A 20,747-nucleotide genomic window follows, 5' to 3' on the forward strand; every position below is an offset into this window, starting at 1 on the left:
GTGATCAGCTCAGAATATTTTTGGAAGCCTTTTTCGCGATATTGCTGCTGCAAAACCATGTTAGAGGCATGAAAAATGGAGAAAGTTTTCTCCATCATATTATATTCAGATATATTTTCACTACAGTGACGCAGCTGTGATGTTATTTTAAACATAGCATAATCATATTCTTAGATTGTTTTAAAGTCCTCAAGCCGTAGGTTTTGCCATTCACTTCGTGCGCTTGGCAACATAGTCAGTCTCATATGATTGTATCTTTCTTTCAATCTCTCCCACAATTCAAGTGGGGATTCCAACGTCATATATTGTATTTTTAGTGCCTTATCGATATGATGGCACAAAAAGATCATGGTCTTTGCACGATCGGCTCGCAGAATTTTTATCCCAAGCAATGGTATTTTTCAAACCCATCGATGCTAGATGCATTTTGACGTTGTGAGCTCAGACCATATAATTTTGGCTAAAAATAAGGAGATGGATAAATTCTTATTTGGCAAGATTAGACATAATAAACAGATAAAATATAAAATATTACCGTGAAAAAATTAAAATACACAATTGTGTTGATAACGTGTTGTGTTGTGATATTATCATATGGATAACCAATAGAAATATTTAATTATTTCTACTGTTAATTACTACAATATATATATTGTATATAATATATAATATAAAGTAGATATATATAGATGTGTGTGCAACGTGCGGGTGTATATATAATATATATATATGTATGTGTGAGTTATTATATATATATATATATATATGTAATTGTTGCCTTGAGAAATTCAACAAAACAAAGTAACATCCGAAAATATATTTCGAATTTGGTGAGTTGTGCCTGAGATCATGTATGAATCTCTAAGCACCATATTAGATAATACTAAAGCAAAATACAAACAAGAAAAAAAAAAAATGTGTAACATAAGGTAATGTCTAAAAGTTCTGTGTTAAGAGAATTGGACGATCCCTCTTCGCCCCTGCGCCTCACCCATATCACTTCGTCCACACCAGCTTCGGACGGTTTGATTCGATTACATGATCATTGGGCAATCGCCTGACGGTTAACCCCAAACCTTCAACCATCCAAATCGGTCACTTCAAAGTGTGTGCACCCCTAATCAATTTTTTGGACACTCCAACTGTCCAATTTATACCTCCCGACTTTGCAACCAACTGGCCTGAAAACAACCAATCCCTCGGCCCATGACCCTCGTATTTCAGCCTTGCCAAACCATGCAACCAAATTTTCGGGCACAAATTTTGACTTGGCGAGCCCATTTTGACTTTGTAAGCCCATGGACTGAAATCCTAAATTCAAATTTTTAGTAGCTCAACAGTAATAAAGAGAGATTACACGAGAGAGAGAGAGAGAGTGATAGAGAGAGAAAGGATGTGAATTGATGTTTGAATTTTATTTCCTTTTCTTTATTGCACATTAATGTAAATACATGAGTGTATATATATTGCCATAATTTGTTTACATATTTATTTGTTGTATATCGTATACTACCTCCGTTAACTACAATGTTGACATTTATTTTTGTGTCATTGTAATTAACATTAAAAATATCATTATATTTGTATTAATTAAAATAAATTTAAATATAATAATGATCTAATAATATTAAGTATGAAATAATATTATAAATTATTTATAAGACAAAAAATTATCTTCCTATATATATCAAATATTATATAGAAAATTTTCAAAAATCAATTACTAATTTTAATAATAAAAAAAATTAAATATACATAAATATAAAAAAAAATTAAAAAATTATAAATTTATACTAATAAATTAAGTAATATTCGATAATTATTCATTTCAATTTTAGTATAAATCAGTTAACCGATATTGAAAATATAATTTAGTAATTCTACTAAACTTTTAAAATTGAAAAAGTAAAATATATACGGTATATCAAAAGAAAAAATTGTTTGGTGAACACACATATCTTGTTTGTTTGTTGTGTTATTTCAATTTGTTTTCATTATTCATCTATAATGTGTTTTTTTATTTTTTCATTTCAAAATATCATATCAAATGTGCATTTTTTATTTAATATATTACACAATAAAAATAATTAAAATATAATACTAAATGCTTATTTATATCAAATAAAATAATTATTATAACTTAAAATTTTCAATTTTTCAAAATTGCTTGGGTTACAATTTGACTGAGTCAAATCAACACTGTGTTAATTTGGCTCAGTCCGCACAGGTATATAGCAAAGACAACATATCTAATAGCACATGCTAATATAATATACGTTACATATTGTTTATAACAAACAAAAAAAAATAAATATATTTTTTATAACACGAATGTACTATATTCTAAAACATTTTTTATTATATAATATTAGTATTATATTTTATAATATTTATATTAATGCACCTAAATAGATATAATAAAAATAAACAAACATATAAGATGTGTTTGTTTCGAACATACAAGATGTGTTTGTTTTAGGGCCGTTTGGATTGACTTAAAAAATAAGCAGCAGTTCGATTTTGTGTTTGGATGAATCATTATAAGCAGTTTTTCGTAAAAAACTGTTTGAAGATAATAAATTTGAAAGTGCTTTTTAACTGTTAAAATTACTCAAATTGATATGTTTATATAATAGGATTTTGTTTATAAAAAAATAATGAGTTTGTTCACATGCAATTTTTTTTTCGACATAATTTTTAATATATATAAAATACTCATTCCCTCCGGCTCTGAGGGTGTCATTTACTTTTGTATCATTGTATTTAACATTAAAAATATTTTATATTTGTATAATTTTTTGCACAAATGTCATTATAATAGTATTATAAGACAATAATAAAAGTATTTTTGTTATTTTACCTTAATTTGTACTACGATTTCATATAATAATTAATATTCAAATATTAACACGCTAAAAATAAATAAGACTCTTAGAGCCGAACAGAAGTAGTATTATTTTTATATTATCGACACGATTCTCTGTACCTCTAATTAAAAAATTACAAATCAAAATACTAAACAAATAAATCCAATATTTTATATATAATAATAATTTTCATAAAAATATATATAATATATATATTGAAAATTATATCAAGTAAAATATTAATTGATAAATGCCAAAATTAAAAGCATAAACAAATCATTATTCATTGACTTTTATTTAAATTTAAATTTTAATTTTAAATTGTAACATTAGTTATTGACTTGTGTGGAAATTTGTTTAATATCGAGGTTGTTGCACCTAACCGTTTTCTGGAAACTGTTGACATATTTGTCCGTTTCTTTCTATTGTTTTTCTGTCCCCATTGATGACTCTCTTAAATCATAATTAATTAGGCTCGTGTTTTCTTGAGATTTTAATTTAAAATTATTGTTATTTATTTTTTTACTCCATCCGTCTCGGTCCCGGTGCAAGGTTATCGTTTACTTTTTGCACGTAGATTTTTTAATATTAGTATTATAATGGATTGTAGTGAAAAAGACAAAAATGCCCTTATTAATATTATGTAATATAAAAGTAATGACATTTGTGTAATATGGTGTAAGTTGGAAGGGTATTTATTATGTTAAGTAGGTAATACAATTACTAAATTAGGAAACTGTAACATTGTTTTGGGACGGACAAAAATGAAAAATGACAACCTTTCAATTGGACGGAAGGATTATTATATTAATAAAAATATATTATATTTATTTTTAAAATATTATATCAAAATATTACTTAAATAAAAATTTAATTTATTATACAATTCTAGATTATTTCCAAATTACAATCTAACAAATAAGATATTTTAAAATTTTTGAGAAATTTGAAAATTAATAAAATAATAATTATTTTATATAATATTTTTAATATAAATTATTAATAAATAATACCATAAGTTTCAAAAGTATACATACAAGCATTAATCTTAATTAAAATTAAATGAATGAAATGCAACTTTCATAAAGTTTGAAAATACTGACGTCTCATTTAACCACTACATGCATGCTTTCGTGTTTCATTTTATTTAATAATTTCCAAGTGTATTGTAATATTTATATTTTAAATAAATTGGCGCGCAACCTTGAATCTATGTCTGACATTTATAATTTAATATATTCGATTCATTATCTTACTTTCAATTTAAAAATAGTTAGATATAAAAATATAAAATACAAAAAATTCATTTTTTTTTTATAAAAAATATATATATATTACGAGTCATTTAACATAACATAATAAATTTTCAATCATAATATTGATAATATATCGCAGTAATATTGGTGTATCATGCGACGAAGAAAATGTGAATTTAAAAGGATAGCTAAGTAGATAATTGTAAAAAGAAAAAAGAAATTATAAATAAAAAACAAAAACAAGAAATATATAAAATTATAAATTAAGTAATATGAATAACTATATTGATAAATAATATTAATTTTTCAAATTACATTAAATTTCCAATTCAAACCCACCTCACTAAAACGGTGACAAGGGCAAGATATATTTTAACTGTCATCCCTACACATTGTAGATATCTGAAAATCAAGTTTATTCTTAAATAAATGTGTAAATTTAATACTATTGTTAAGTCCATATTTGAATTAAAAAAAATAAAATAAAAAAAATTAATTTGTTGTCATTTCACTAAACCCTAAGTTATACGAATTTTGCTATTCAATCAGCGTGCGAGGTCCAGGTGCAACGTTCTAATTTGGGGGTCCGGAGGTGCAATATAACCCAAAGACGATCCATTTAATCAAAGTGGGGTCACAGAACCCCACTTGAATTATATGTATATATATATTTATTAATTATTTAATTTTTGTTAATACAAATATTCAAATAACAAATTTTAACGGCACATTTCTTTCTTATATTTCTTCTGTTCAATTTCTATTGTACTAAAATATATTTGCACGATTTTTTAGATGATTGTCTTTTTGTTATGAATGAACAAAATTTACACTCAATTGTATGGTACATATTAAAAGTAATAAATAAATGAAGGGTAAAAATGTAAAATTTGTATTTAAAAAATAAAATAGGACGATAGTTGTTGTACGTCCCAAGTAAAAAAGTAGGACATTAGTAGTTTGTGGACGGAGGGAATAATCCTGATCGAACATATTTCATCCTGATCGAACTAGATCATCGAGTAATGTGTTCTTGTAGTTTTTTTTTTTTTTTTTTTTGCAACAAAACTATGTTTTGTTCATTTAATATTTTTGGATGGCATGGTTTCCATAAATATTATTGAAAAAATATTTTATATGTCCATTAATAAATTTCTCTTTTGTTATTTTGGTCCGTCCAAATCAAATAAAATAGACATTATATTACTTTATTACAATACATATATTTAAAATATTAATTTACATTAATTTACGTACAAAAATCAAATAAAAAATTACTAATGTACATGTATTAACACAATATATAGTAATATAACATGTATTTTATTCACTTATAAAAAATAGATAATCTAATATAAAATATTATTTTTCATATTACAACTATAATTTTTTAATATTTAACATTAAAAAATATATATTTATAACAAACAAGTGACTACATCAATTGTTAACCAAGGCAAATTATACACACACGTATCGATACGTCAGCGTTGGGGCTCCCACTTACACGTAATAATATAACTTCGACTCTACAGCAAATCTCAGCCGTCAAAAAAGACGATCGCCGGCGCCGGAAGATTCCCCGCCGGCGACCCTGTTTTTGTACGGGCGCTTATTTTAAACAACGGTTAATTTAAAATTTTCGACACAGAAATTAGAACTTCGTCTATAAATGAAACATTCTGCATCTCCCCCTTTCACCAATATTATTTATTCCCAGCTTTCCAATTCCCCTGCATATATAATTTTTTTCCCTTTTTACCCCTCCCTCCATTGCCCGAAACCAGACAGCCTTAATTGATTTCAGGCTGTCCTTCTAGGGCACAGATGATGAGTGTCTGAAATCTCATCTTCCCCAAAATCGAAATCGGAACGAAGTGTTCGATTCGGTCGAGGTCTGATAATGGAGGATTACGAGGGGGTGTTTGCAGAGAGGTTTGTAATAATTTGGGGTCAAATTAGAGTTCCATTGATAGTTCCTTTGCTGAAAGTTGGTGTGGTTTTGTGCCTGGCAATGTCGTTGATGCTGTTCGTGGAGAGAGTATACATGGCGGCGGTGATTACTCTGGTGAAGCTGTCTGGTCGGAAACCCCACCGGCGGTACAAATGGGAGCCATTGAAGGATTATGATTTGGAGGTCGGGAATTTAGCATATCCCATGGTTCTTGTCCAAATCCCAATGTACAATGAGAAAGAGGTCTGTCTGAAATTTTAAAAATTTTCTTGTTTTTGTTTGAAATGGGACAAAATTGGCATTATTCATAGGAAATAATTTACAAACTGATGTAAGATTGATATTTTTCAGTCATTCAAAGTATTTAGGGTCTTGAAATAATATTCTTTTTTGGTTTAAAATTAAACAAAATTGGCATAATTCATACGGAATAACTTAACAAACTAACATAAGATTGACATTTTTCAGTCATTCAAAGTTATTTAGGATCTTGAAATGATATTTTTTTTTATTTGAAATTGGACGAAATTAGCATAATTCATATGAAAAAATTAACAAACGGGTATCCGATTAATATTTTTGAGTCATTCAAAGTTATTTAGGGTCCGTCTTGAAATGATCTTTTCTATTTTTTGAAGTTTTTTTTTTTTTGTATATACAATTTTTTTTATTTAATTTTATGCCCCTTCTTTTTCTTTTTCTTTTTTGAGATTTTTGAACTTATAACATTTAATTGGTTCTTTTTCGATTTTATTACTAATTATGTATGATTTTTTATTGACAAAGCTTATCTTGTTCGACTATTTTAATTCGTTGAAACTGATTATGGATGTTGATTAATTTATTGCTCGAATATTATTAGATTAATTAGGGTTTTGATTATATGATGAATCATTTATTAATTTCAGGTGTATCAGCTATCTATCGGAGCTGCCTGCGGGCTTTCCTGGCCGTCCGATCGGATTATCGTTCAAGTTCTTGATGATTCCACAGATCTCATCACTAAGGTAACACCATATATGCAATAATAAATAATCGAATTATTTAATCTTTTTTTTCATAATCATCTAAAAACTCTTAACAATTTGATGCCATGTGTTAATTTTTTCTTCTTTTAGTATTTTGTTTGAAATCAGACGAAATTTGCATTATTCATCCGAAATAATTCAACAAATCAAGCTTATCGCATCAAAATATGCAATAAGGTCTTTGTATTTTTTTGGGTTTTTTTTTTTTTTTTTTTGGATTTTCAAACACATGTAATTGTTTGTCGTTGATTTCAATTTTTGCTTTTATTAATAAAATCAAATTCGATTTTTATGTAGATTTTTTCTTATTCAACTATCTCAATCTTGCAATAATCCTTGGAATTATAAAATTAAATTAATGTATTTCTTGAAATTATGTTTTGTCTGTGTTAATATATATTTAGAAGCAATATATTATATTCATTGTAGCTATCTTATTTAAGAGATTAGTAGGATTCATAGTTTATTTAGACATTTTGTATATCACTATAAATATGTATATATTTTTATTATTTAAACAAAAAATTTTAATTTTATATTCTAATACTTTGGACAATATGAGCAGAACCTGGTAGAAATCGAATGTCAGAGATGGGCAAGCAAGGGAATAAACATTAGATACGAGGACAGAGGAAATAGGAACGGCTACAAAGCAGGGGCATTAAGAGATGGCCTAAAGCATTCGTATGCAAAACAATGCGAGTACGTGGCGATCTTCGACGCCGATTTCCAACCCGAACCCGACTTCTTGTGGCAAACCATCCCTTACCTCGTGCACAATTCCCAGCTCGCCCTCGTACAAGCTCGCTGGAAATATGGTACATGCATAACCTTTATTACTTACATGGTCTTAATTAATTAATTAATATTACTGTTCTAAAGATTATATTTACTTTTGTCGCGTTAGATCTTTAAATATTAATTATTACATCAAAATATAGTACAAATTAAGAAAAAATAGTATTTTATAATACTAATATAATGACATTGGTATAAAAAAATATACAAATATAAAAATATTTTTTAATATTAAATATAATAACATAAAAGATACATGTAACACTTGGAGGCGAACGAAAGAAGTACGAGTACGACATAAAAGATAATTCTTACAATATTTTTTTTATTTTGTTTTGATGACTAATTCTTACAATAATTAATAATATGGAGTGTCGGTGAGAAATAATATACGACTTTGGGTTTGGGGTGTCGTGAATACGACTGAAAAAGAATTTGAAGCCACACTTTCTTGGAAGGTTTATGGGTCTGGATCTGTGGTCCTGGGAGCTGGGGAACATATGTTGGGCCGGCAGCATTTTGGGTTAGATATCCTTATTGTCTGCTACCTACGCATGCGTAATAACGGAAAGCTGCAAGAATGGTTTAAAATGGCGGCAGAGTAAAGAGCAGATTAAATGAAGGGTAGTTTTGTCCTTTTGTCAGTTTGTCCCCTACCCCTAGGCCTACCCTACCCTAACCCTAGGCTTGGTCAGGATGGCAATTCGAGCACGTGCAGCTGTGGGGATGTAATAATAGTAATAGCAATGGTGGACCGGAACCGACCGGACCGGAGAGGAAGTCACCGACAGTTTTGTGCATTGATTTCTGTGGCACAAGTTTTCATCTGTTGCTTTCGCTATTTATTTTTGTTGTTTACCATAATTTAAAGTTAATTTAATTTAAAGTAAATAAATAAACTTTTTTTTAAAAATAATTAATTAATTAATGTAATTTATATATGGGGTTTGGCAGTGAATGCAGATGAATGTCTGATGACGAGGATGCAAGAAATGTCTCTGGACTATCATTTCTCAGTTGAGCAAGAAGTTGGTTCTTCCACCTACGCCTTCTTTGGCTTCAACGGTATGCATGTAAAAAATTTTAGGGTAAACTGTTTTTTTAGTTCCGTAACTTGACCCTTTTATTATTTTACTCTCGTAAATGGAGCCTGTCGCAAACTAGTCCCATAAGTGAAAAATTTTTGTTGTTTTAGTCCTCCGACGCCGGAGACGCCCGCGTGGCTCGCCGGAGGTGACGTGTCCGCCAGGTGTCCTGCCAGGTCAGCGACACCTGATGGACACGTGGATTTTTTTTTTTTCATTTTTTTAATTTTTTTTAATTAGACCAAATAAAAAAATATAAAAATATATAAATAAAATTAAAATAAGTTTTAAAAAAAATTAGAAAAATGAAAAATAAATAAATAAAAATCCACGTGTCCGCCAGATGTCGCTGACCTAGCGGACACATCACCTCCGGCGAGCCACGCGGGCATCTCCGGCGCCGGAGGACTAAAACAACGAAATTCTTCACTTATGGGACTAGTTTGCGACATGCTCCACTTACGAGACTAAAATGATAAGGGGGTCCAGTTACAGAACTAAAAATAATAATTTACCCAAAATTTTATTACGATCTTTTGGACTTTTTTTTTTTTTTTATTTGAATAGTAATTTAAATCAATCCTCAGTTCATGAATTACATAAACATGAACCGAGAGTTACCGCTTCGGTCCGGTTTCAAATCAGGCTAAAAAATTAGGCACGTGACCAAGTTAGTACACCATTTTTTTGGGAAAAAAAAAAAAAAAAACAAATAGTGATAGTTTATTAACTCAATTTTGTATAAAGATATCATTGTATATTTTTTATTAAAAAATAAATTATAGTAGTTTAATTAAATGTAATTATGATAAATTATATTTTCATTAATAATTCATGATTTAAAGAGGTTTTTTGTGATGTAGTAAATGATTTTTTATTATTTTAAATCACAAGAATGAGAAAAAACAAAAAATATTTAGCATATTCCTCCATAAAAAAAAAAATAACATATTGTATATAAATAAATAAATAACAAGACTATTATATATAAATTAATACTCCCTTATAAAACTAAAATATTTGGGTCCGATGAGAAAATGAAAAAAAAATATTTTATTAGAAAAAGTAGAAAAAAAAAAGTAGTTGGAGTATTTTTTAAATTCAGATGTTTAAAACCTATTACTGAAATTTGTTGTAAATAAAAGTTGATGGAAAATTAATAGTATTTAAATATTTATACTTTTTACTTTGTCAAATTTAATAATACGATAAATTTAACAGACGAATGTAAAATAAAAATTAATATCAAAATCAATTTGATCGGATAGAAAAAATATATTATTTTAAATTTAACAAACCAAATCAAGGTGGTCAGATTTTGGATAATATCTGTTTATTTTTGTTGGCTCTAACTATATTAATTATATTCATAATTATAGAATTAATTAAAATAATCTCAAGAAATATATTTTCATCCTATTATTATGTACATACTTTAAGTAAATTATATTTTAATATAATTTTATATTTCATCGTATAAAATGGTTAAATCGACAATTATTGAGTGTATTTGATTAATGATTTTTTTTAATAATGATTTGAATATAATATAATTTATACGGTGATTATATAGTGAAAAAATTGAAATCAAACTCCAAAAGAATACACTGGCATTTATTTACGTTCTACTTAGAAATCACATATGGATGAAGTATTACTTTACATTTTTTCCTATAGGAACCGCCGGAGTGTGGAGAATGGCGGCGATAGATGAGGCGGGAGGATGGAAGGATCGGACAACGGTCGAGGACATGGATTTGGCTGTCCGTGCCTCCCTAAAGGGATGGAAATTCTTGTATCTTGGTGCCGTCCATGTAATCGATCTTTCTAAACTCAACTCTCAATATACATTAATACATAGATTTCTATATATACGCACGCATGCATAAATAACCAAAATTTGAGTCGTTCGATTTGACTTATTTTAGGTCAAGAACGAACTTCCTAGCACATTTAAGGCGTATCGCTACCAGCAACACCGTTGGTCGTGTGGCCCTGCCAATCTATTTAGAAAAATGGCATTTGAGATCATCCAAAATAAGGTAACTTTTACGAAACAATCACTACCTCAAAAAATAAGACACAGTTGCTTAGAATTCACATGTGGTTTGAAAAGTCGACACCATACTCCTCTATAATTTAAAAATTGCATAAAATTCCATCGTATTTTAAAATTTATTGCATAAGATCTCCTAAAAATTGTATGAGACTCTCTTCTATTTTTAAAATATTGCATAAAATCTCTTAAAAAATGAATTTTGTACAATGTTATGAAAGCACATAGGAGTCTTATGTAATTTTTAAACTATAAGGGAGAATTGTGCAAAGTTTTTAAGCCACAAGTAGGTTATAAGTAATATTCCCAAAAAATAATAATATGGAAAATGATCTTGATTCAAAATCATCTAAACATGCTTGACCGATTTTTTGCATCATTTTATCTAGAAAGTGTCATGGTGGAAAAAGGCACATGTAATATACAGTTTCTTCTTTGTACGGAAGATCATAGCCCACATTGTAGCCTTCATGTTCTATTGCATTGTGCTTCCGGCAACCGTTTTGATCCCCGAAGTCCAAATCCCTAAATGGGGCGTGATTTACATACCGTTGATGATCACCCTACTCAACGCGGCCACGACTCCAAGGTCACTCCACTTGCTCGTCTTTTGGATCCTCTTCGAGAATGTAATGTCCTTGCAACGCGCGAAGGCTACCTTCACGGGCTTGCTAGAGATAGGGAGAGTCAATGAATGGATCGTCACCGAGAAGCTCGGGGCCACTCTCAAGTGGAAGTCGACTCTCAAGGCCTTTAGGAGACCACACTTTAAAATCGGAGAAAGGTTATGTTTTTCTTCTTCTTTTTTTTTTTATATTAAAATGCGTAATTGTAAATCTCAAAATAATAATAATAAGGTAAAATTTCTCATACCTCCCCTATGATTTCGAAATTCAGTATAAAATCTTAGTATATTTTAAAAACTGCATGGCGCCCCCTTATTCTTTCAAAAACATTGCATGATACTCCACCACCGTGAAACCTCCATTATGTAATGAGAAGATGATTTCTTATCTATATTTTTTGCATAGCGGGGGAATTTCATGCCAGATTTGAAAGTATAAGAATGTGTCATTTAATTTTTAAAATAAAGTGGAGATTTATGTTGAGTTTCGAAACTACAATGAGTTTCATGCAACATTTTTTAAATATAAGGGGGTGTTATTCGATTTTTAAAGTAAAAGAAGGACCTACACTGAGTTTTGTAACCACAAGAAAGTTATTGATAATTTTATCTAATAATAATAATAATAGTAATAATAACAAGAACATGTGCCTCTGACAAGTTATATGTAAATAGGGTGCATCTTTTGGAGCTTGCGATCGGATGTTATTTGTTTTTTTGCGGCTTCTACGATGTTGCATTCGGGAAGGATCACTATTACATGTTCCTACTCATTCAAGCGATCGCGTTCTTCATCATCGGATTTGGCTATGTAGGTACTTTTGTTCCGTCTTAGATTTCACAGGATCGTTTTTTGTCGTCGTCGTCGTCGGAGAATATTGTTTTTGTGCTTGGAAATGTAAAAAGAAAGTAATTCTTTTGAGTTTGAGAATAAGAGAGGGAGCTCACATATATATATTTCTAATGTCTATGTCGTGTAATGAAAGAAAGTTGTTCAATGGATATATGTAGTCTACTAGTAGTAAAATTTGAATTGTAAGTTTGAAAGTTATATACAATTTGTTGATGTTATGTGTTTTATTATTGTTTACATCCATCTTCCTTTTCTGATTTTTATTCTAAATTTAAAAAAAAATAAAATAAAATAAAAAGATTGATAGTTTTTTAAATTCTTCGGTATAATGAAATTCTAGACAATTATTCACACTGTTGAGATTTTTTCAAAATTGTAAAAAAAGAAAAAATTAATAACAAGATGATGAGATTTAATTTTTAACTAATTATACAAATAAAAGACCAAATTTTAAATGAAAATCAATTGTTGTCATTTTGTATTTGATTGTGAGGGTTTTCAACTTTTCTACTATTCTAGAAACAAATTTTCAAAATTATTAATAGAAATCTTTAATTTTTATTTATTATATATTATATTAAATTTTAATTTTATAGTTAAGGTAATAAATCAATACATATTTATATCATATCGAATAATTATTTAAATAAAAAAAATTACTATTTAAAATTTAAATCCGAACAAACACTTTAAGACATTTAACAATTTATATCATTTTTGTTGTTATCTAATGATAGTGTTTTTGTGTTTTTCATGAATGTAATTTTATTTTATTTTTTTATGTTACGAGTGAAAAGTTATATCACTAATATAAAACAATAATATTTTGTATTGAATTATTAATTTTTATAAATAGGTAAAATATGTACAATAAAGATTGTGAATAATTATATATATTATATTTTTTTAATAAGAATCATTGAGAATCGTATGGGTGGGTGGGGTGAACACACGAGAATTGTATGTTTGTTTAAGGTAAAAAAATAAAAAAAAAAAAAAAAAAAAAAAAAAAAAAAATTAATTTATATATTTTTTTGTGAAAAGATTAAACAGACGGGCTTATGCATTATAATTATATTTGGGCTTTGGCTCAATGGACTTGTTTTAATTGTTCTTATATATACATATATATAATTCAATTAATAAAATATTTTAAATTACAAAAAAATAAATTTGAATACAATATATTTATTTACTTTTAATTTTGTTTGTGTGTATTTTTTCTTTTTTTAAAAATACATTGAAATAGTAAAAAGAAATACTAAAGAAGTAAACAAACTCATCTATTTTTGTGGAAAAATAAATTAATTATAATAAAAATATATATATTGTTTAAAAAATGAGCAAACACAGCCATATTTATTTTTAGAAATTTACTATAATATCGAATAATAAATCAGTAACAAAATCTTGTTATGCTAAAATAATTTTTTGGAAATATAATATTTAATTTTTGTTTAAGGAAAACAGGGGTCAGAGTGAGACAATGGTAGCCCACAGTAAATATGAATTCTAGATGGTCAAAATGGACGGTTGGGATCAAATCCGTACGGTGGCAGCACACTGTGATTACTTAACTGTGAGCGCAGTGAACTTTAAGCTTCGCAAAAGCAATTGTTGCAATAAAGCTTAAACCTAGAGTTAAAAGTTGTCAAAAATTGACTCGACATGGCAATCCGACAATCCGATATAATTCGACACGAGATAATTGAGTTTTTGTCAAAAATTTTAACTCGATTAAATATACGGGTTGACGCGATAATAAACGGGTCAAGTTAGGGTTGAAACTCTCAACTCGAATCCGACACGACAATCCTATTATAATATATTTATTATATATGTAAAATAATCATAATTTATTAATTTTTTCATAAATTAATTTAAAGTAAATTCAATTTTAAATAATTCAACCTAATTTAAGCTCAAACCAATAAAAACTAACATAACACGACAACACAATAAAAATTATTTAATTTAAATAAAAAAATCGATTTAATTATGTATATGGGTCAATACGAGTCAACCCGAATACGACACGATAATAAATGGATTGGACTAGAGTTGAGTAATTTATCTCATTTAAAATATTCAACCCAACACGAACCCGACACAAATCGAACATTGCCAACTCTACTTAAACCCTCAGGCAGTGTGTTTACTTATAATAAAACAAAAAAAACTACTAATAATTAAAAATTGTATTAAGAAAAATAATTACAATATAATAAAAATAATTATAAATTAAGATTAAATAATTAATTAGTATAATTAAAATTAAAAAAAATATATAAATTATAAAATTTAAAATACAATTAAAATTTATAATTTTTTTCAAAAAAAAATGATATAATATGTAGGATAAACAAAAATAAAAGTTGTAACATGATATATGATAAAATAAAAACGAAAAGAATAATTAAAAATAAAATAATAGAAAAGGAATTTAACATAAATAAGAATTTGATTTTTATATTTGATAAAGTAAAGAATTTATAAAAATATAATGTCAAATTATATTATTCTGAAAAAAATAATATAGTGATAAAATAATTGATAAAAATAATATAATGAATCAAATAAGAAATTTTCAACACAAATATATAATATAATATTTAATTAGTGATTATATATTTATTTAATTTAATGTAATTCTAGTTTTAATTTTTTTTATTTAAATAATAATTTAAATACGATATACAAAAAACTAAAACAATTTATTTGTATAAAAGAATTAAATTATTTTATATAGTAAAAAATAAAAAAAAAAATTAAAAAAAAAATTAAAATGAATATACTGTTATATGTATATAACAAGAGAAATGAAATTTATGCCAAACACACCCTTACCCTTGGTATAAATATCGAGCGATTTTCAGTCTAGAGAACATCGAAGCGCTTTGGTTCAGTCGTCAGTGTTCCCTATCGCAGTATTCCTCTGATTAATCGCTGCGCCATCTAGATCTAGTTGATTTTTCTTGCTATGACAACCATCAAGAGCATCAAGGCCCGCCAGATCTTCGACAGCCGTGGCAATCCTACGGTTGAGGTTCGTATTTTCGTCTTTTTGTTTGGATATTGGTTGATGCTGTATGACTTACGGTTGATTTCGTTTTGAAGTGTTGTAGTTCGAATTGGATTGTATTTGTGGTTTGTTTTGAAATGATATTCGTTTGGCTTTTGATGTTGGTTGATATTGCGTGCTTTACTTTCGATTTCATTGTGAAGTGATTATAGTTCGAATCGGGTTGTGTTTATGGGTTGATTCGGAATGAGATTCGTTGATTTTGGATACTGGTTGATATTGTGTATTTGTCTGATTTACGTTCGATTTCATTTCGAAGTGAATTTAGTCCGATTGTGTTCATAGTTTGATTCGGAATGAGATTCGTTGATTTTGGATGTTGTATCTCGTACGTTCGATTTCATTTTGAAGTGATTATAGTTCGAATTGGCTGTGTTTATGATTTGTTTCAGAATGAGATTCGTTTGATTTATGGATATGTGTGCTCGGAGGACATGAAATTTCATTCTCGAGTTATTTGTTAAATCGTGTTAATGGTTGTTGGTTTGGATCGAGTGTAGGTTGATGTTCATCTGGCTAATGGAATTTTCGCTAGAGCTGCAGTCCCCAGCGGTGCATCAACTGGTAAGATCTGTTTAAGTGCTTGTGATTTTTTCATCATTCCTTTGTTCTGTTTTGTCATTGTGGATTTTAGTGCTTATGCTTAATGGTACTTCTTCATTTGATAACTATGATTTGAGGAGCATTGAAATGATTAATGGAATTTCTAAATCCTTCTTTTAGGACTTCCTAATAGAAATACTTTGATGCATAGCATTGTGATAAATCTTATTCATGCGTATATCTCACAAATTTAAATTGTTTACCAGATGCTTTATGTTTATAATTTGAATTCTTTAGGTATTTATGAGGCTCTAGAGCTTAGAGATGGTGGATCAGATTACCTTGGCAAGGGTGTGTCAAAGGTTGGTTTTGATATCGATCAACATTTCCCAATCACAAATCCAATTCAAATAACTCATGTTTCTATGCTTTCTTTATGTTTGTGCAGGCTGTTAACAATGTCAACAGCATCATTGCGCCCGCTCTTGTTGGAAAGGTTGGTTTGTGCTAGAAGCTCCAAAGACTTATTATTCCTAACATGTATTTTGAATTGGTTAACATTTATTTCTTAGGTGCGATCGAGACTTAAATTTTTAGATGATTAAACTTCTCCAAAAATGGGTCTTGTTTGATTTTGTTGCAGGATCCAACGGATCAAGTTGGTATCGATAATCTCATGGTTCAACAGCTTGATGGAACTCAGAATGAGTGGGGATGGTGCAAGCAAAAGGTATTTTACTCTTATCTGCGATTGGGTAATACCAGTTTCATCTTATGGGATAATTTTTTTGTTAATTCATGTATCTGATCCCGCAGCTCGGTGCAAATGCTATCCTCGCTGTCTCTCTGGCTGTGTGCAAAGCTGGAGCAGCTGCCCTCAATATCCCCCTGTACAAGGTACATTGTCGAAGATCCTTTTTAATTTATAACACAAATTTGTGTATTAGTTGCCATTTAATTTATAACTCAACGTTTTGGTCAAGTGATTGCATTTTATTTATTTTTTTATTTTTCTGGCTTAGACTTTGTCCAATATTACTGGATTTTTACTTCTATACATGCTTTCTCCTTTTGATTTTCAGCACATTGCCAACCTAGCTGGGAACAAGAAACTGGTGCTCCCCGTCCCTGCTTTCAATGTAATCAATGGTGGATCGCATGCTGGGAACAAACTCGCCATGCAGGAATTCATGATTCTTCCTGTCGGTGCATCTTCTTTTAAGGAAGCCATGAAGATGGGTGTGGAAGTTTATCACAATTTGAAGGCAAGTCCCTCTTTTTCTGTTGTTCTGTTTATGGCTTTGTAGATCATTTCTCTATCACTACTTAATTTTAAATGAATTTGAAACTCCTGTGCTGGCTGTATTTGTTTTGCCAACGCCAGCCACAATCATACGCTGATGAACTCTGAGTGCATGTACTTTTTAAAATTTTATCTTGTTACTAAAATGCTTGCTCCGATTCAATTGCAGTCTGTTATTAAGAAGAAATATGGCCAAGATGCCACTAATGTAGGTGATGAGGGTGGGTTTGCTCCCAACATTCAGGTAATGTATATTTCGACGGTATTGGACCTATGGTGTGGTTTTCATTTCGATATTTACATTTCTTCTTGACTGCTTCTTCAGGAGAACAAGGAAGGTCTTGAATTGCTTAAAACAGCGATCGAAAAAGCAGGTTACACCGGAAAAGTGAGTTCTTATTCCCTTAACCACCTCTTTTTAGGCTTATTTTCCCCTATATACAGCATTAAGACGTAATCCCCTTGCAAAGGTTGTGATTGGAATGGATGTTGCTGCTTCTGAGTTTTATGGTTCAGACAAAAACTACGACTTAAACTTCAAGGAAGAGGTAATTCACTGCTTCGATGTAGTCTTGATACTTCTACACAATGTCGACCAGGATCCATTGATACTTCTACTGTGCCTTGGCAGAACAACGATGGCTCACAGAAGATCTCCGGCAACCAACTCAAGGATCTCTACAAGTCATTTGTGTCGGAGTACCCTATTGTATCGATTGAAGATCCATTCGATCAGGATGACTGGGAGCACTATGCAAAGCTTACCACAGAAATTGGTGCCAAAGTACAGATTGTGGGTGATGATCTTCTTGTTACCAATCCGAAGGTGATCAAAACTGTTAATTAAAATTTTGGCGGTGCTTTCTTTCTTCGATTGACAAGATTCCATAGAGTTTGCAGCTTCCTTACAGCCTTAGTTGATCATTTATGCAGAGAGTCGAAAAGGCAATCAATGAGAAGACCTGCAATGCCCTTCTCCTCAAGGTATTATTACGTCGTTTGATTTCACTCCCAAGAACTGAAATAATTCTTTAATCTGGACATCTTTTGGGTATCAGGTTAACCAAATTGGGTCAGTGACGGAGAGCATCGAAGCTGTAAGAATGTCCAAGCGCGCTGGCTGGGGTGTAATGGCAAGTCATCGCAGGTACGAAACTCAAAGATTTCCCTTTTGTGCGCATATTGTCGATGATTTTTCCGATCTAGAAACCAGTTTTTGCCCATTTAGTTAATGAAACTTTATTCCCGATGCAGCGGGGAGACGGAGGACACTTTCATTGCTGATCTCTCGGTTGGACTGGCTACGGTAATGTCATGTGTATCGCAACCATTTCTTCTCTGTAATAACTCGTACTTACACAGCATGTCGACGTACTTCCACAGGGCCAAATCAAGACCGGAGCTCCTTGCAGATCTGAACGTCTGGCGAAATATAACCAGGTGAGCTTCGAAAGTTCTTTTTGCCTTTTTTTATGAACTCTTTTCCCGAATTGGCGGTTGTTTTTTATCTCCAATAACTATGTTCTTACATGGATATCGGGATGGGATGTTTGCAGCTGTTGAGGATCGAAGAGGAGCTTGGCTCCGATGCAGTATATGCCGGGGCCAGCTTCCGTGCACCTGTCGAGCCATATTAAGCGTCGTTTGTGTCTGCGCGACGAGGATCCCCTCGGCTTAGAACAACTGAGACCTATTTGGTAATAACTAATAACAGCAAGTTTTTTTGTAGACATTTGGTTGTCGTGTGGAGGGTTTCATATTTAATGGCTTCGATAAGGGCCAGTGATTTTAACGTTTATTTTGAATTTGTTTGTGAACATTGCATGGTGTATTTCTTCGTATTGCCTGGTATGCAGGGGCCTAACTAGGTAGGGGCAAGGGGGCTCCGGCCCCCCTCCCCCACCCCACCCCACTCCATCCCTTGGTTTTTTATTACTCCCTAATCCATTTAGGCTTGCAGCGTGAATTAAAAAAAATATATATATATTTTATTGAAAAAGTGATAGGTAGTTGAGAGTATTTTTGAAAATTTAGTTAAAAAGTAAAGTAACGGAAGAGATAATGTAATAAAGTTAGTGATATTTGTTGTAAATAACTGTTGGAGAGTAATAATTAAATATTGATTTGTTGATTTTGTCAAAATTAATAATGGGATAAATTTAGTGGACCAACTAAAAAGAAAAGTGAGAATAAATTTGGTGGACGGAGGGAGTATAATTTATATAAATTTTAAATTATATATAGTAAAAAATTAATAAAATTTTGATATAAAAAATATTTTTTGTACTATATATCAAAATTTTCTATATGATCTAATATCATATTGAAATTTTTTAGTATGGTAATCATATAATTTGATATTTTCACTATATATTAAAGCAATCTCTAGTATTTAGTATATGGGTATAATACTAATAATTTTATATATTGGTATCATAATCATTATTTTAAATTTTAGTATTTGAGTATGAAATAGTATATATCGATAATATATTAAAATTTCTGTATGGTATCGGTATATATATTTATTATAGTGATTTTCAGTTTATCGAATTTTCTAAAAAAAAAAAAAAGCTCCCCTTTTATTCCAGTTTTGGTTCTGCCACTACTTGCCACTGCTGGTATGAATGATGATGACATTGTGCTGAATTTAGGGGTGTATTCAAATTGGATTTTTAAAAATTTAGGTGGTATTCAGTATTTTTAAAAGTTTTAAAAATTTGGAGGTATTTAATCCAGATTTTTAAAGGTTTTTAAAATTTTAAATTCTTTTAAAATCTTGAGTATTCAATAATCCATAAACTTTAAAAATCTATTGGCTTTATTGGATTTTGATAAAAAAAAATTTGTAGGTATAAAATCTCTCATGATAAGTAGAGATGTTGATGGATTCTTAAAATTATTATTATTATTATTATTATTATTATTGTTGTTGTTGTTGTTATTGTTATTGTTATTGTTATTGTTATCGTTATTGTTGTATACGTGATAAATAATATGATAATATTTATTAATATTAATTTTCAATAAAAATAATAATTTTAAAATAAAATATATTAGCGAATTATTATCAATTTTTTTGAAAAAATATATTTTTATATTATAAATATAATACTTAAAAGATATTATTATCATAATAAATATATATTATTTTCGTTTTTTCTTTTCAATTATCGAAAATAATATATTGTCATTTATGCGCTGTTATCCCATTTCAATTATCGAATACACTATGTTGTCATATCGATAACCGTTGAATATATATTTATTTATATATTTTTCGTTGAACCGTTAATT

The 20,747-nt window shown here is 29.3% G+C and overlaps 2 protein-coding genes across 2 annotated transcripts; both read left to right on the top strand.

The window, feature by feature from the left end:
• Positions 1–5,711: 5,711 nt before the first annotated feature.
• On the top strand, positions 5,712–12,759 carry LOC127251095 (glucomannan 4-beta-mannosyltransferase 9-like). Its single transcript, XM_051274668.1, has 8 exons — positions 5,712–6,320; positions 6,986–7,084; positions 7,671–7,923; positions 8,858–8,968; positions 10,666–10,802; positions 10,917–11,030; positions 11,434–11,828; positions 12,345–12,759. The coding sequence occupies exons 1-8, from the start codon at positions 6,027–6,029 to the stop codon at positions 12,502–12,504; spliced, it is 1,563 nt and encodes a 520-aa protein (XP_051130625.1). The 5' UTR covers positions 5,712–6,026; the 3' UTR covers positions 12,505–12,759.
• A 2,624-nt stretch (positions 12,760–15,383) lies between these two features.
• Positions 15,384–19,269, top strand: LOC127250866 (enolase-like). The gene is made up of 16 exons (XM_051274305.1): positions 15,384–15,568; positions 16,105–16,168; positions 16,445–16,509; positions 16,596–16,643; positions 16,791–16,877; positions 16,964–17,044; positions 17,230–17,412; positions 17,620–17,694; positions 17,776–17,838; positions 17,921–17,998; positions 18,082–18,276; positions 18,384–18,434; positions 18,509–18,597; positions 18,705–18,756; positions 18,834–18,890; positions 19,007–19,269. The coding sequence occupies exons 1-16, from the start codon at positions 15,503–15,505 to the stop codon at positions 19,085–19,087; spliced, it is 1,335 nt and encodes a 444-aa protein (XP_051130262.1). The 5' UTR covers positions 15,384–15,502; the 3' UTR covers positions 19,088–19,269.
• Positions 19,270–20,747: the final 1,478 nt, after the last annotated feature.

This window comes from Andrographis paniculata, unplaced genomic scaffold (genome assembly GCF_009805555.1).
Source record: "Andrographis paniculata isolate CXL003 unplaced genomic scaffold, ASM980555v1 Contig38END, whole genome shotgun sequence".
NCBI classification, from domain to species: Eukaryota; Viridiplantae; Streptophyta; class Magnoliopsida; order Lamiales; family Acanthaceae; genus Andrographis; species Andrographis paniculata.

Coding starts and splice junctions, on each gene's coding strand:
- LOC127251095 (XM_051274668.1), top strand. CDS start 6,027: ATGGAGGATTACGAGGGGGTGTTTGCAGAGAGGTTTGTAATAATTTGG. Junction 6,321..6,985: donor CAATGTACAATGAGAAAGAG/GTCTGTCTGAAA, acceptor TATTAATTTCAG/GTGTATCAGCTATCTATCGG. Junction 7,085..7,670: donor CCACAGATCTCATCACTAAG/GTAACACCATAT, acceptor CAATATGAGCAG/AACCTGGTAGAAATCGAATG.
- LOC127250866 (XM_051274305.1), top strand. CDS start 15,503: ATGACAACCATCAAGAGCATCAAGGCCCGCCAGATCTTCGACAGCCGT. Junction 16,510..16,595: donor TTGGCAAGGGTGTGTCAAAG/GTTGGTTTTGAT, acceptor ATGTTTGTGCAG/GCTGTTAACAATGTCAACAG. Junction 16,878..16,963: donor GGGGATGGTGCAAGCAAAAG/GTATTTTACTCT, acceptor CTGATCCCGCAG/CTCGGTGCAAATGCTATCCT.